The sequence below is a fragment of the Peromyscus californicus genome, unplaced genomic scaffold (genome assembly GCF_007827085.1).
Source record: "Peromyscus californicus insignis strain IS unplaced genomic scaffold, ASM782708v3 Scaffold_13__1_contigs__length_99412109, whole genome shotgun sequence".
Lineage (NCBI taxonomy): Eukaryota > Metazoa > Chordata > Mammalia > Rodentia > Cricetidae > Peromyscus > Peromyscus californicus.
In genome coordinates, this window is record NW_026294424.1 from 85,551,752 (window position 1) to 85,565,234 (window position 13,483).

The window sequence follows — 13,483 nt, forward strand, 5'->3', positions numbered from 1 at the left end:
TTTATTACCAAATCATCAACAAACACTGAGTCCACTCACACGGTGCTAGCCACTGGACAGGCCGAGAAGGGCCCGCAGGCGTCAGGGAGGAAGGACTGTGGGCGTCCTAATGCGCCATCAGATAAAGGAGCCGCCTTTCTTTAACCTGAATGGCTGAAATGTGGTAGATGTGGGCTCCACACTCAGGAAACTAGCTTCACTCAAAACCCAGGGTAGGCCTATTGGGTGAGACTCCTCCTTTGGGAGTACAGCCCTGGGTAGATCCCAGCACCAGGCGGGCTTCCCAGAGTCCTCCCTTTCCTAGAAATTGCCTGGCCTCCCAGGGAGAGTTGTTTACATGGATCAGTTGAAGTGCCCTTAAGATAAGAAAAAAATCCAGCCTTGTCTTCACTGGGCTGCCTCTCTGGCTCCAGTGTTTTTAGTGAAGTACACAGATGTGAACCATACTAAAAATATTCTAGAATGTAAACTCTGGGAAAGAGAAGAGAATACGGGCTATTTCCTCATGTCTAGAAGAGTACCTAGCGATGGTAGATGCTTAAAAAAACACACGTGAGAAGGGGGAAAAAAAATTGTCTTTTTTTCTTTAGCTTCTGACCTCGAGAGTTTAAAACCAGGAAATAGGGCACAATCAGAAAGATGGGGGGGGGGGAGGCAGGGACCGAGGCTGCTTCTCTCGACAGTAGTTCATAGGGGGGTGGTCGAGATGGGCGGAACCTGTTTGGGTTGACAGGAGCCCCCCTTAATAGAAGAGGAACACAAAAGCAATAGCACGCAGGACACTGAAAATATATATAAGCTCGGGGCTTATATAAACGATCCACATCGGAGCCGAGACCTAGAACTGTCTCTGGTGATAATGAGAACCCTGACAGGATTCACTGAGAGACTGTGTGGGGATATTGGAGACAGAGGGGTAAGTAACCTAGGGACAGGGCCTGAGCCTCTGCGTTCCTCCCAGCAACACAAAACAAAAGCATGTAAGTAGCCGCTCAGTGTTTTACTAAGAAATACCACTTCAAAACATGACCTCAGCTTCTCCAGTTTCATCAATTAATATGTTCATTAACCTGGAAAAGGTAAGCATTTGGGGGGCTTAGCGGCGAAGAACCCTAGTTCCTCATGAGAAAGACCCGGGTTTGATTCTAAGCACCCACACGGCGACTCCCAACTGTTGGTAACTCCAGTCTCAGGAACTCTTGACCACCTCTTCTGACCTCTCCAGACACCCAGGCACACACACAGTGTACATACCTACACTCAGGCAAAACACTGAGGCACATAAAGTAATAAAATAAATAAATTTAAAATTAAAAAAAATTGAGGTAAGCATTTGGGGGCTGGAGATGTCCAGTAGAGTGCTTGTCCAGCGTGCGTGAAGCCCCGGGGTTGCTATCCAGCACCACAGAAACTGACATGGAGGTACAGCCTCTAATCCTAGTGCTGCTGAGGTGGAGGCAGGAGGATCAGTATCATCCTTGGCTGCATAGTGAGTCTGAGGACAGCCTGAGATACGTTAGATCCTGCCTCAAAAAAATAAAAGAGAAAGAAAACAGGTTGACTGAAGGTGGAATTCAAACAGTACTTGCCTAGCATTGTGCAGGGCCCCGAGTTCTATCCTCAGTATCAAAAAACAGTAGTAATAACTTTTTTTTTTGTTTGTTTGTTTCCTGGAGTGTGGTGGTGCACACCATTAATCCTAGCACTAAAGAGGCAGGAGCAGGTAATCTCTGTGAGTTCCCGGCCAACCTGGGCTACTTATCGAATTCCAGGTCAGTCAGAGTTACATAGTTAGAACTTGCCTCAATAAATTAATTATTTAGTTTTAAAAAACAACAAAAAGTAGCCGGGCAGTGGTGGCGCATGCCTTTAATCCCAGCACTTGGGAGGCAGAGGCAGGCGGATCTCTGTGAGTTCCAGGCCAGCCTGGTCTCCAAAGCGAGTTCCAGGAAAGGCGCAAAGCTACACAGAGAAACCCTGTCTTGAAAAAAAACAAACAAACAAACAAAAAAACAAACAAAAAACAACAAAAAGTAAACAGTTTAAACCTAACTGTAGTGCAAGGTGGAGAGTTTCTGGGGAACTCTGTAAATATAACAAGTGGGGAAGCGGCTTGGAACGTAGCTCAGTCCCCTGGGTCTCTTCCCCAGCACTGAGAAACCAAACAAGGATGAAGAAGGAGCGGACGACATGAGCCTCTCCAGCCCTCTTCCTCCTGTTTGCGCTCCTCTCGGTCATGAGCGGACACGAAGGAAGCTCCACAGCAACCGTCCTCCTCCTCCTCCTCTTTCTTCACTTACGGAAAACGAAGGTTGATTTTGTTGTCACCGGATTCGGGGACAGTCTCGGTGCGTAGGCCTGGATGCCCTGGTATTCCGTGTGTAACCCGGGGTGAGCCTCCTGGCTCAGCCCCCTGAGTAATGGGATCACAGGGGTGAACCGCCCTCCGGGCTCCTTTATCTGTGCTGTTTGTACGTGTCTGTAGTGTACTTTGGTCCTATTCACCCTGTTACCCTTTCTGGTCCCTCTCCCTGTCCCACTGGTCTCTCTTGTCTTCCAGAAAAGCCCCTTAAAAATTGAGATTCCCCACATGAGAAAAAGTGTATGATAGTCATCTTTCTGAACCCGGAACAGGATGGCCTCCAGGTACCTGCAAATGACATAATCCGTTCTTCTTCATGGCTGAACGAGACTCTGCTGTGTGTGCCGCCCAGGCCGTCTTTATCTGTTCATCTGCTGTAGCTTCTGTAACTAGACTTCCTTCTTCATACAGGCACTGACCATTTCCTAGGGTTCATTTTGTTCAAATTGTTGGCAAATTATTCGGTTCCACAACCTGCATTCGGGCAGAGCACGATGCATCGTGTCCATCACTGTACCCTCATCTTTTATCTGCTTGCCCGGTGTTTTCTGAAAGCAGCAAAGCTGTGCCTTCTGAGGAAAGTCTACATTCTGACCTCAGTACAGGTGGAATCACTATTGAGCCCCGTCTTCAAAGGGCTCGCAGTTAAAGCTGGGGAAGGTAGACCTATGCACAGGTAGCAGACATAGATATTAATAGCTTTGCTGAAAGATCACGCGGGAAACACAGCATTATGTTAAAAGTTGTGGAAAGCAAGTGTTGTGAATGTCATGCTGTGGTTGTGTATCATTTTGTTCACTGGTGCTCTGGAATTGAGGGAAGGGGGCATTATTGATCTTGCTTTGTTCTCTTTGGTGCTGGGGACCAAAACCAGGGCCTTTTGTGTGCAGGTCAAGTGCTCTGCTACGCAGCTGCCCTCTCAAGGCGAGGGATTGTCTCCAAGGGCAGAAAACGGCAGTGTGGGAGTTGGGGTGGGTACTGCTGAGAAGCCTGGACAGCTTCGGAGGAGGTGGGACTTGACCTTGGACCTGAACAGTGGGTGGTGACTGTGTCTGAGCTCCACTGGGCTTGCACTGTGTGCCAGGCACTGTTAAAGAGCTCACTAGCATGAGCTCATTTCATTCCCACTATATGTGTGGGAAATGTAATCATTTGACAGATGAAGAAACTGAGGCACGGGGCAGCTAAGTAACATGTTAAAAGCCACCTAGCTACTAAGAAACAGGCCGTACAGTTTGACTCTGTTCTTCGTCACTGTGGTCTACGGCGGCTCTTAGAGAAGGCTCGATGGATGGTCCAGCTGAGAAATCCAGGCAGAAGGAAAACCCGAGCAGCTGACTCGGGGCCTTGGGGAGAACATGGTTGGTACGTAAGGGCAGCACCGAGTCTCCAGGCTGGTAGGAAGGAAATGGCCATCAATGCAAGGGGACTAAACACAGCATGTGACATCTCCACCCTCGAATGTCAGGCAGCCTATAGCTAAGATGATAGGCTACTTTGAATGGCAGCATCTTCGTGCTGTGTGACTTCTGAAAACAGTGGTTTCCACTTTCGATAACAGACCAGGACCTGCGGTTCGCGTGGTGGATCTCTCTCCTGCCCCTCACATGTGTGCAGTGTGGAGGAGTCAGAATGAAGAATTTACCTCCCGCAGGCTTGTCTGTGTGACTCAGGATCGTAGCCACTCACTGCAAGACCTCTCTGTAAAGCTTGTGGAGTAGCATTTTTGTTAAACAGATTAAAAAAAAAATGCTCCTGAAATTCACAACGCTGAGTTGCAGTGATTGCCTCAGAGTGGTGTGAACAATCAGGGCTGGGACTCTTGAACAGATGGCGTATTAATCTCACTCTCTATAACTATATAGTAAATATATAAGCATTTACTAGCAAGTTAATAACTAAAACATCGATTTTTAGCATATACTATTTTTGCTGTTCAAATAAGAAGCAGGTGAGGCCCAAATCTACAACTTTATTTTATGAATATGAAGACAACACAAATTGCTATTTGGTCTGTTTTGTAGAGCTGCGGCTCTGCTGAAGATCTTCGCCTGTGAAGGCAGTTCTGCAGAATAATTACGTTAAAAAGGAAATCCGGGTCACGTTTTTGTTCACTAGCTTTTTAAATTTGTTTTGTTTCTCTCTCTTTTCACCACTCCATGATGACTGACATCCCACAAGGATCCACTGGCACTCGGGTGCTGAACCAAGCAGCATTTCCCTCTGCTTGCTCCCGAAGCACACGTTCAACCTCCTTCCTTCCACATTTCTCACCTGATCAATGCACATTGTTTGCTGCCCTGCCTCCACCTGCCAGGCTAATTGACAGAAATTTAAAAAGAGATACACTTATGTTATCTATGGGGTGTGTTTGTGTGAGTATATATGCATGCGAGTGTGTGGACATGCTTGTCTGTGCTTGAGCACAGAGGCTGGAGGAGGGAGACATCAGGCATCCTCTTTCTCTACCTTTTTCCTTTGAGGCAGCGTCTCTCCCTAAACCCAGCTTGCGTTTTCTTGTCTCTGCCTGCCCTGGAGCTGGGGTTACAGGCATCATTGGAAGATCCAGCTTGCTACCTGGGTGCTGGAATCCAGACTCAGTGCTGCTGATTTTGAAGCCAGAGCTTTTAACTGCTAAGCCATCCAGAATATATATATTGGTTTTTTTTGAGACGGGTTTTCTCTGTGTAGCCCTGGCTGGCCCGGAACTCAGAGATCCGCCTGCCTCTGCCTCCAAGTACTGGTATTAAAGGCATGTGCCACCACCACCTGGATTTTAAAATGTATTATGTATAGAGCAGTTTTTAAAATATATTATGTATAGAGCAGTTTTAAGTCTAACACTGAGTGGAAGGTACCATTTTGCTCATAAACCTTCTGCACCTGCATACACCTAGCCCGCCCCCTTCCATCCACATTTTTACACCATTTTTACCCAAAGTCCACTTTAGCATTAGTGTCCACTCTTAGTCTATCTTCTTAGGGCCCTGACAGATGTGTCCACTATCACTGTGTTACATGAAATAGTCTCATTTCTAGTTACATGAACGCCTCTGTGTTATCTACCCCTCTGGTGACCACAGATCTCTCACCATGTGCATGATTCTGCCTTTTCCAGAGTGTCATATACATAATTAGAGTATGTAGCCTTTTTAGATGTCTTGCTACCTCTGTGTCTTTTTATTTCTGTTTTACTACTGAATAACATTATATTGTTTATACCGCTTTGCTTATCCAATGAGTTAGAATTTGAACCAAAAAGTAAGAAATAAGTTATAAAAAATGAATCACTGGGCTGAGGCTGTATCTCAGTTTGGACACAAACTGGGAATGGTCATGAACTCCCGTGGATCCCAGCACTCAGGACGTGGAAAAGGGAGAATCACAAATTCAAGGTCATTCTCCATCACATAGCAAATTAAAGGCCAGCTAGGGCTACATGAGACTCTGTCAAAACAAAAACAACAAAAACCACCTTGTTTCTAAAGGAATAAAACAGAAGCTCCAAGTGGATTTGGAGAGGGCAAGAGGGTGTCCAGAGGGCCCTGGGTTAGTGGCCTCCAGGTGGGAACTACATTCATCCATCCAGTTGTTTGTGAGAGTTCATCCAGCTGTTTGTGAGAGCCCTCTGTGGGCAGTCGGGGTTACAGATGCTAGAGGATACTGAAAACAGGGGCCAGCCCCCTTTACTACTACTTCTTCTTCTTCTTCTTCTTCTTCTTCTTCTTCTTCTTCTTCTTCTTTTCTTCTTCCTCCTCCTCCTGCTCCTCCTGCTCCTCCTCCTCCTCCTCCTCCTCCTCCTGCTCCTCCTCTTCTTCCTCCTGCTCCTCCTCTTCCTTCTCCTTCTCGTCATCCTTCTTCTCCTCCTGCTCCTCCCCCTCCTCCTCCTGCTCCTCCCCCTCCTCCTCCTGCTCCTCCTCCTTCTTTTGGTTTTCCAAGACAAGGTTTCTCTATATAACAGTACTGGCTGTCCTGGAACTCACTCTGTAGACCAGGCTGGCCTCGAACTCACAGAGATCCGCCTACCTCTGCCTCCCAAAGGTGTGCACCACCACCGTCGTCCAGGCAGCCCTTTACTTCTTAAAGATTATTCTTTGGGTGGGTGAAAAGGGTACAGTTGCCCCTGGTCCACCCTGCTCTGCTTATATCCAGGCATGGCTCAGGACGGGAACTGACCCCAGGCTGGACACAAGTTCACTGTGGCTCTCTCTCTCATCTCTCTGAGCAGATCGAAGAAGGAGGAAAAGCTGATGTGGTGAGCTCTGGTCTGCAAGCTGGGGACGAGGTCGTGCACATCAATGAGGTGGCATTGAGCAGTTCCAGGAGGGAGGCTGTCTCCCTGGTGAAGGGGTCCTACAAGACCCTCCGGCTGGTGGTGCGCAGGTAAATGGGCTGGTTCTCCAGCCCTGTCCCTTCTAACACCTCACCGTCACGCTTTCCTGTCCTGCCTGGCAGGCTGCTGCGTACTTTATCTTTAATGTTGTCTTAGTAGAGGAGGTGCTGTCTTTGTACAAGTTTTTCTTTTCCTTTCTTCTTGCTGATGCTGCGGTATGGGACAGGAAGTGGAGTGGAGACATTTGGATACTCTTTTGAAACCGTGCCCTGTTTCCTGAGTTAGTATTGGCTTGTCAGAGGGGAGCTTTGCTGTCTTTCCAAAATTCTAGGTTTGATGAATTCTGACACATCCCAGGTGTGGCTGGAACTCCAAGCAGTCCTGTATTCTGGACCTCGAGAAAGTGGTTGACTTGGAGCTAATTTAGGTGACATTTTGTTAGCCGTGCCTACAACTCGGGGCTGAAAAACTGGTAGATTCCTCTTGTTTGGACATCTTAGGAGTGATGGATCCTTTTTTTGGGAAAGGCTTGCTTGCAATTTTTTAATTAATTCGTGTGTGTGTGTGTGTGTGTGTGTGTGTGTGTGTGTGCCCGAGCGTGTATGTATGTGTGTGTTTGTATGAGTTTACGTGCACCACATGCATGCAGGAGCCCGAGGAAACCAGAAAAAGAATATCTTTTTTTAAATATTTATATTGTTCGGGAACCCACATCATGTATCCTAATGATCATGCTCACCTCCCAGTCATTGTGCCTGGGGAACAGCATTACCTGGAACTCCGGAGCCACGAGCCTGCACATTGTATATACTTGGATACTTCTTTACTAATAGAGTTTCCCATGCCTCCCTTGGAATCCAATGTTACAGTATTCGAAAATGTTCTCTTGCATTGGAACTTTAGGGGACACTGAACAAGCCCCACCATTTTCAAGCTGCAGAAGGTAAGGTGGCTTTTGGTCACCTCAGAGGGTCTCTCATGAGACACCTTGCTCCTGCAGCAACTCATTCCTCCATAGAAGCCATTTCCCTGGTGAATCTTGATTGGAATCCAGCGCCTTCCAATCACAGGCCATAAATCCAGAAAAACCGCCCTTGGTCTCTGCAGGGTGGTGACTTTGCTCAGTGTGCTGCTGTGTCCCCTCACTCTTCAGGGCCACCAGACTCAAGTTATGTCTCTGGCTGCCAGTGGTACAGAGTGACTGTAAGCAAAGTCTCCAGTCAGATTAGAGCAGGGTGCAGATACTGTGGTCATCACCTTCTGTGTGTAATTATTTAGCGTCAGTGACGATTCTGTTTCTTCTTTGTTTTCGTCATTGTTATTTGTTTGTTTATTTTCCGACAGGGTCTCACATAGCTGGCCTAGAATGCAAAAGATAGCCTAGACTGGTCTTGAACTGATCTTTGTGGCTTTACCTTCCAAGGGCTGGGATGATAGGCAAATGCCAGCTCATCTTTAGTTGTTGTTGTTGTTGTTAATATTTATTTATTTTTATGTGTTTTGCCTGTATGTAAGTATATGCACCATATATATGCATGCAGTACCCAAGGAGGCCAGAAGAGGGTGCTGGATTCTCTAGAACTGGAGTTATAGATAGTTGTGAGCTGCCAGTTTTCTGTAAGAGCAGCAAGTGCTCTTAACCACTAAGCATCTCTCCAGTCCAAATATTTATTTTCAGATAGCATGTTACTATAGTTTCTTATTTATTTATTTATTTATTTATTTATCTATTTATTTGTGGTTTTTTGAGACAGAGTTTCTGTTTCTTCATCTTTAAATGAGGATTAAAATACCTGTTTTATATCATGACATGAAAATGACCTCTGTCCACCAAATGAGAGGTGGATAAAGAAAATGTGGTGTATGTATATAAAAACTCACCCATGTAAATCATACAATACACAACACACACACACACACACACACACACACACACACACACACACACACACACACTGGGACACTATTCAGCACCAGAAGGAAGGATATTATACCATTTACAACATAAAGAAACTAGAGAACACTGTGTCCTCCACATAATGAGAAGAACAGAAGGACATACTCTGATCTCCTGAGTGGAATGTAGTGAGGAGAATTCCTAAAGGCAGAAGGTAGAACAGTAGTTGCCGCCGGGCGGTGGTGGCGCACGCCTTTAATCCCAGCACTCGGGAGGCAGAGGCATGTGGATCTCTGTGAGTTCGGGGCCAGCCTGGGCTACAGAGTGAGTTCCAGGAAAGGCTCCAAAGCTACACAGAGAAACCCTGTCTCAAAATAATAATAATAATAATAATAATAATAATAATAATGAAAAAAGAATGGTAGTTGCCTGGGATGACCCCGAAGGGAAATGCAGAGATCCTGTTCAAAGGGCCCAAGCTTCAGGTAGAAGGTGGAAGAGGCCAGTTGTGGTGAAACCTGCATCCTACAGAGGCGAGGTGGAAGTGTGATAAGTTTGAGGACCACATAGTGAATTTAAGGCTAACTGAGATCAGTTGGACCCTCTCTCCAAAAACCTAACCAACAACCAACCAAGACAAGTAGGTTCTAGGGATACGATACATAGCCTGGTGACTGTTATTACCGATACTGTGTTATATATTACAATCTGCTGAGATAACTCTCAAATGTCTTCACCAGGAGCATGCCTGAGTGCACCTATCACACCCACATGCATGCAAGGGTAATGGTGCATGCAAGGGCAATAGTGTGGTGTGTGGAAGTATGTTGATTAATTTGATTGTAGTAATCATTACATAATGCATATGTATATCAAATCGTTACATTAACCATCTTGAATACAGGATATTCTTAGTGGACAGAATGCTGAGAACTGAACCTAATCCTCACTCATGTTAAGAACATACTCTCTTCCAGAGCTACACCCCCAATGCCATTGCTTTACAACTTTTGTTAGTTATAATTCACAAATGTTGGGGGGGGTGTACTTTATGAGGTGATTGAAAAGAGTAAAAGGTATAGTCTACATGATAACAAGAGATACTTCTACTGTTTATATTATTATTGTCCGACTCTAGACATAAGCATTTTTTTTTTAGGTCAGGATTTAAGGACCTCTGAGATGGCTCAGTGGGTAAAGGCACTTGCTACCAAGGTTTGCACCCCGAGTTTAATCTCTAGGACCTACTATCCCATGTGATGAAGGAGAGAGTAGACTCCGCATGTGATCCTCTGACCTCTCATGCATGTCGTGGTGTGCATGCATGCATGCCAGCACAAGAAATACATAAAGAAATGTAATCAGTTCCTTAAAAGGTTTAAGTGAAGCATGCAGCCATTCCAAACGTGGCTGAGTTTTCAGATGGGTAGAAAGGCTTAGAATCATGGGTCAAATTCTTTCCTTCCTTCCTTCCTTCCTTCCTTCCTTCCTTCCTTCCTTCCTTCCTTCCTGGGATGAATGGTTGGAGGTTTAACTCATCTTTGCATGGACCCCCAGCTTGAGAACAGTGGTGCTGATGGAGGGTGAGAGTGGAATCCACACCCTGACGTGTCTGGTGTCATAGGTGTCCTACAGGGAAAGGGCTGGTTGCCAACACGTTTCTAGATGTGCCATCTGATGATGACATGCCATTTGAGTCATTTCTGGAAGAACCTTTGCCAACTGGCTTTAACCTAGTGAAAGGGTTGGCATCTGCCCTTGCCACTGACTGGTGATGCGACCTTCTAAGCCTCACAGTCCTCGGTTGTGTGAGAGAACACAAACAATAGTCCCTGCCGCCAGAGGATGTTAGCAGCGCTGTGGTGGGTAAAGTTAACGTGTGGTGATCCCTCGAACTTGCTCTCAGCTGGGCTAGAGAGTCATGTGGGAATCTGGAGAGGTACCGTCCTACAGATGTGACTGCCTGCTTACCCAGAAGCCCCTGTTTCGTTCTCTCTGTGAATTTATCACCGTTTAGGGGCCTGTGATCTGCTTCTAGGTCTAAAGTTGGTGCTGGACATCCCAGAGCTTGTGAGATTTAGGAGTGTAAAGTCACATTATATGAACTCCCAAGCAGCTGGAGTATAAACCACAATGGCCTGGTGCTAATTCATTTTGGAAGGGATGCCTCTAAGTGGACCAGGAATCAGTGTACTTCATCTCTACAGGAATACTGAGGGGAAGTGGGTGATCTCTGCCTGGGTGTAGAGAGCGGGCCTGCGGGTGCTGATGTGTGTGGCATCTGTTCTGAAGGCCAGATGCTCTGCCCGCCTTTGTCAGGGCTTTCCCCCTCTGGACCCCAGGGAATCACACTGCCAAAGTCCTCCCCTTCATCCTCAGTTCCTCACTACCAAATCCCCTTTCTGACTGACACATTCTTTCTTTAGATATGTTAATGAAATCGATAAGGTTACAGGCAGTCTTGCTCTGGCTGCCTCTGGTGTGGGAAACATTTTGTCTCTGGGTGCCTGTTGAATGCATCCTAGCTCATCCATTATGTGTCCATGTTTAGCATCCACTCTCAGCATTAGAGGGAAGGGGGCCTGCCTCACTTCTCACAGACAGGCTGCAGGGGACGTGGAAGGGTGTTTCTCTTCCACACCTCAGGATCCGCTGCAAGCCCCTGTGCTGGACTCTGTAGCCTTCATATCCTGAAACCCAGCCTTTATGTCCTGGCCTCAGCCTGAAAGTTCATTCTTTTCCATTTTGACAAAATGACTCGTGATATTTCATTTATTAGCTTGCTTGCTTCCATAAGTGATCTCAATACTGATGATGATGATGATGATGATGATGATGATAATAATAATAATAAATAAAATTTTATGAAAGCGTAACTGATGGTGGCTGTCTATGGAGGGGGAAGAAACTTGTACCAAAATCTATGTACCTGCTGGCCCTCTTCCTGCCTCTTTTAAAGTTATTTTGGGTGGTAACACCTGTGAGTTGTCCACATAAAAATGCCAAGAGTAACGGTGTTTATGTGAGTTTCAGGGTGACTGAAAACAGGCCAAAGTAGAAACACCTTCTTAAAAGGCTACCAGAGACATGCGAAGTCCGCAGTGAGCTGCGGGTCAGAGATCTTGGGATTTCTGCTGACCCATGAAGAGGGCGGAGCTTAGCCTTTCTTGGGAGCTAAAGAGCAGTGTAGAGGACCGAGAATGTGGTGCTGTGCGGGTCACAAGTGGAAGGTCTGCAGCCGGTGGTGGAGACTGGAGATGATATGATAAAATAAGAAAAGGCCTTCCAAGAGAGAAGCAAACATCTCCCAGCTGGGGGGAACCTTTACGGAATGCAGAGCCCCAGTGCCCATACCAAGGGTGGTAATTAGGGTAAGACACACAGGAAGTGTCAGCACCCCAAATCCTCCCTCAAGTCCACACACGCTGTATTTGGCAGATATGTGTAAAATACTTGTCTGAGGGCAGGGGACCTTCAGAAGGAAACAGGCAGACAAAGGGGAAATGTCTTCAGGGTTAGTTGAACTGTGTATGATGTAAGGTGCTGAGAGAGAGAGAGAGAGAGAGAGAGAGAGAGAGATGGCTTAGTGGTTAAGAGCACTGGCTGCTCTTCCAGAGGACTTGGGTTGGTGTCTCAGCACCCACATGACAGGTCATGACTGTCTGTAACTCCAGTCCCAGGGAGTCCGACACCCTCTGCTGACCTCCTCAGGCACCGGGCATGCAGCTGACGCAGATATACCTGCAGCAAAACTAAATAAGGTTGGCCAGGAGTGGTGATGCATGCTTCTAAGCCCAGCACTCTGCAAACAGAGGCAGGCTGGCCTCAAACTCACAGAGATCCACCTGCCTCTGCCTTCCAAGAGCTGGGATTAAAGGTGTGCGCCACCATGCCCCGTTTGAGTCCTGTTCTTAAACTTGGTGTGCACACATAAACACATACACACACACACAAACACACACACACACACACACACACACACACACACACACACACTTGTTAGTTAAGCAATTTAAATTTAATTCGTAAGTAAAAGCTGAAACTGTTTTGTCCTTTTTTTTTTTTTTTAATTTATTTACTTTTTGAGGCAGGGTCTCACTGTGTAGTCCTGGCTATCCTGGAACTGGCTATATAGACCAGGCTGGCCTCAGACTGTGAGAGAGCTACCTGCCTCTGCTTCCCAAATGCCGGGATTAAAGGAGTGTGCCACCACTGCCTCCTGAGCACCACCTGAGCTTTTGACAAGGCCCAGGCTAGAAGTGTGAAAGTTGGGGTACACAGGGCAATGGTGAAGCTGAAGCTGGCTGGATTGGAGGTCTGAGGGCATTAGAGACTAGCCATGGAATTCTGGGTAAATCGCTTAATCTCTGTGAGGCTTAACAGAAATGTGTGACTACGGTATTTAGTGTGGCGATTGTGACACTGATCATCTGAAAATAAAGTGTGTATTTGTTGAGTAAGTTACCACCTTGAAGAGGTCCACCTTGGTCTCTAGACCACAGGGTGCAAAGCAGGGGCCCTGCCAAGGTAGGATTTGTGGGGGAAGAGAGCCTTCTGTACCGAGGAAGGAGCGTGCCTTTCAAAGTGAAATATTATCATTAGGTTCTGTTTGTGTTTTGCTTTTGGCACACAGTCTCACATAGCCCAGGCAAGCCTGACCCTCACCAAGGAAGTTTGTGTGCACCCTGAGCACTCTACTACCATCCACATCCCTTATTCTTAGTTCTTTGAGTTGGGGGGTCTCACTTTGTAGCTCAGGTAGGCCTTGAGCTCATGGTAATCCTCCTGCCTCAGCTTCCCAAATACTGGAATTGTCTCCAAGCCAGTTTGGAATCTTTTTCTAAAACCTCCTCTCCATTGTCTCTCTTCAAAGTTGGTAGAGGCTTTTATT

The 13,483-nt window shown here is 46.6% G+C and overlaps 1 protein-coding gene across 1 annotated transcript in view; it reads left to right on the forward strand.

Annotated features, from left to right (window-relative positions):
• Positions 1-13,483, forward strand: part of Shroom3 (shroom family member 3) — a 301,901-nt gene that overhangs the window by 95,869 nt on the left and 192,549 nt on the right. The window contains exon 2 of the mRNA XM_052735386.1: positions 6,591-6,745. Coding sequence (XP_052591346.1) covers positions 6,591-6,745 — 155 coding nt within the window. The remainder of the gene's footprint in view (positions 1-6,590; positions 6,746-13,483) is intronic.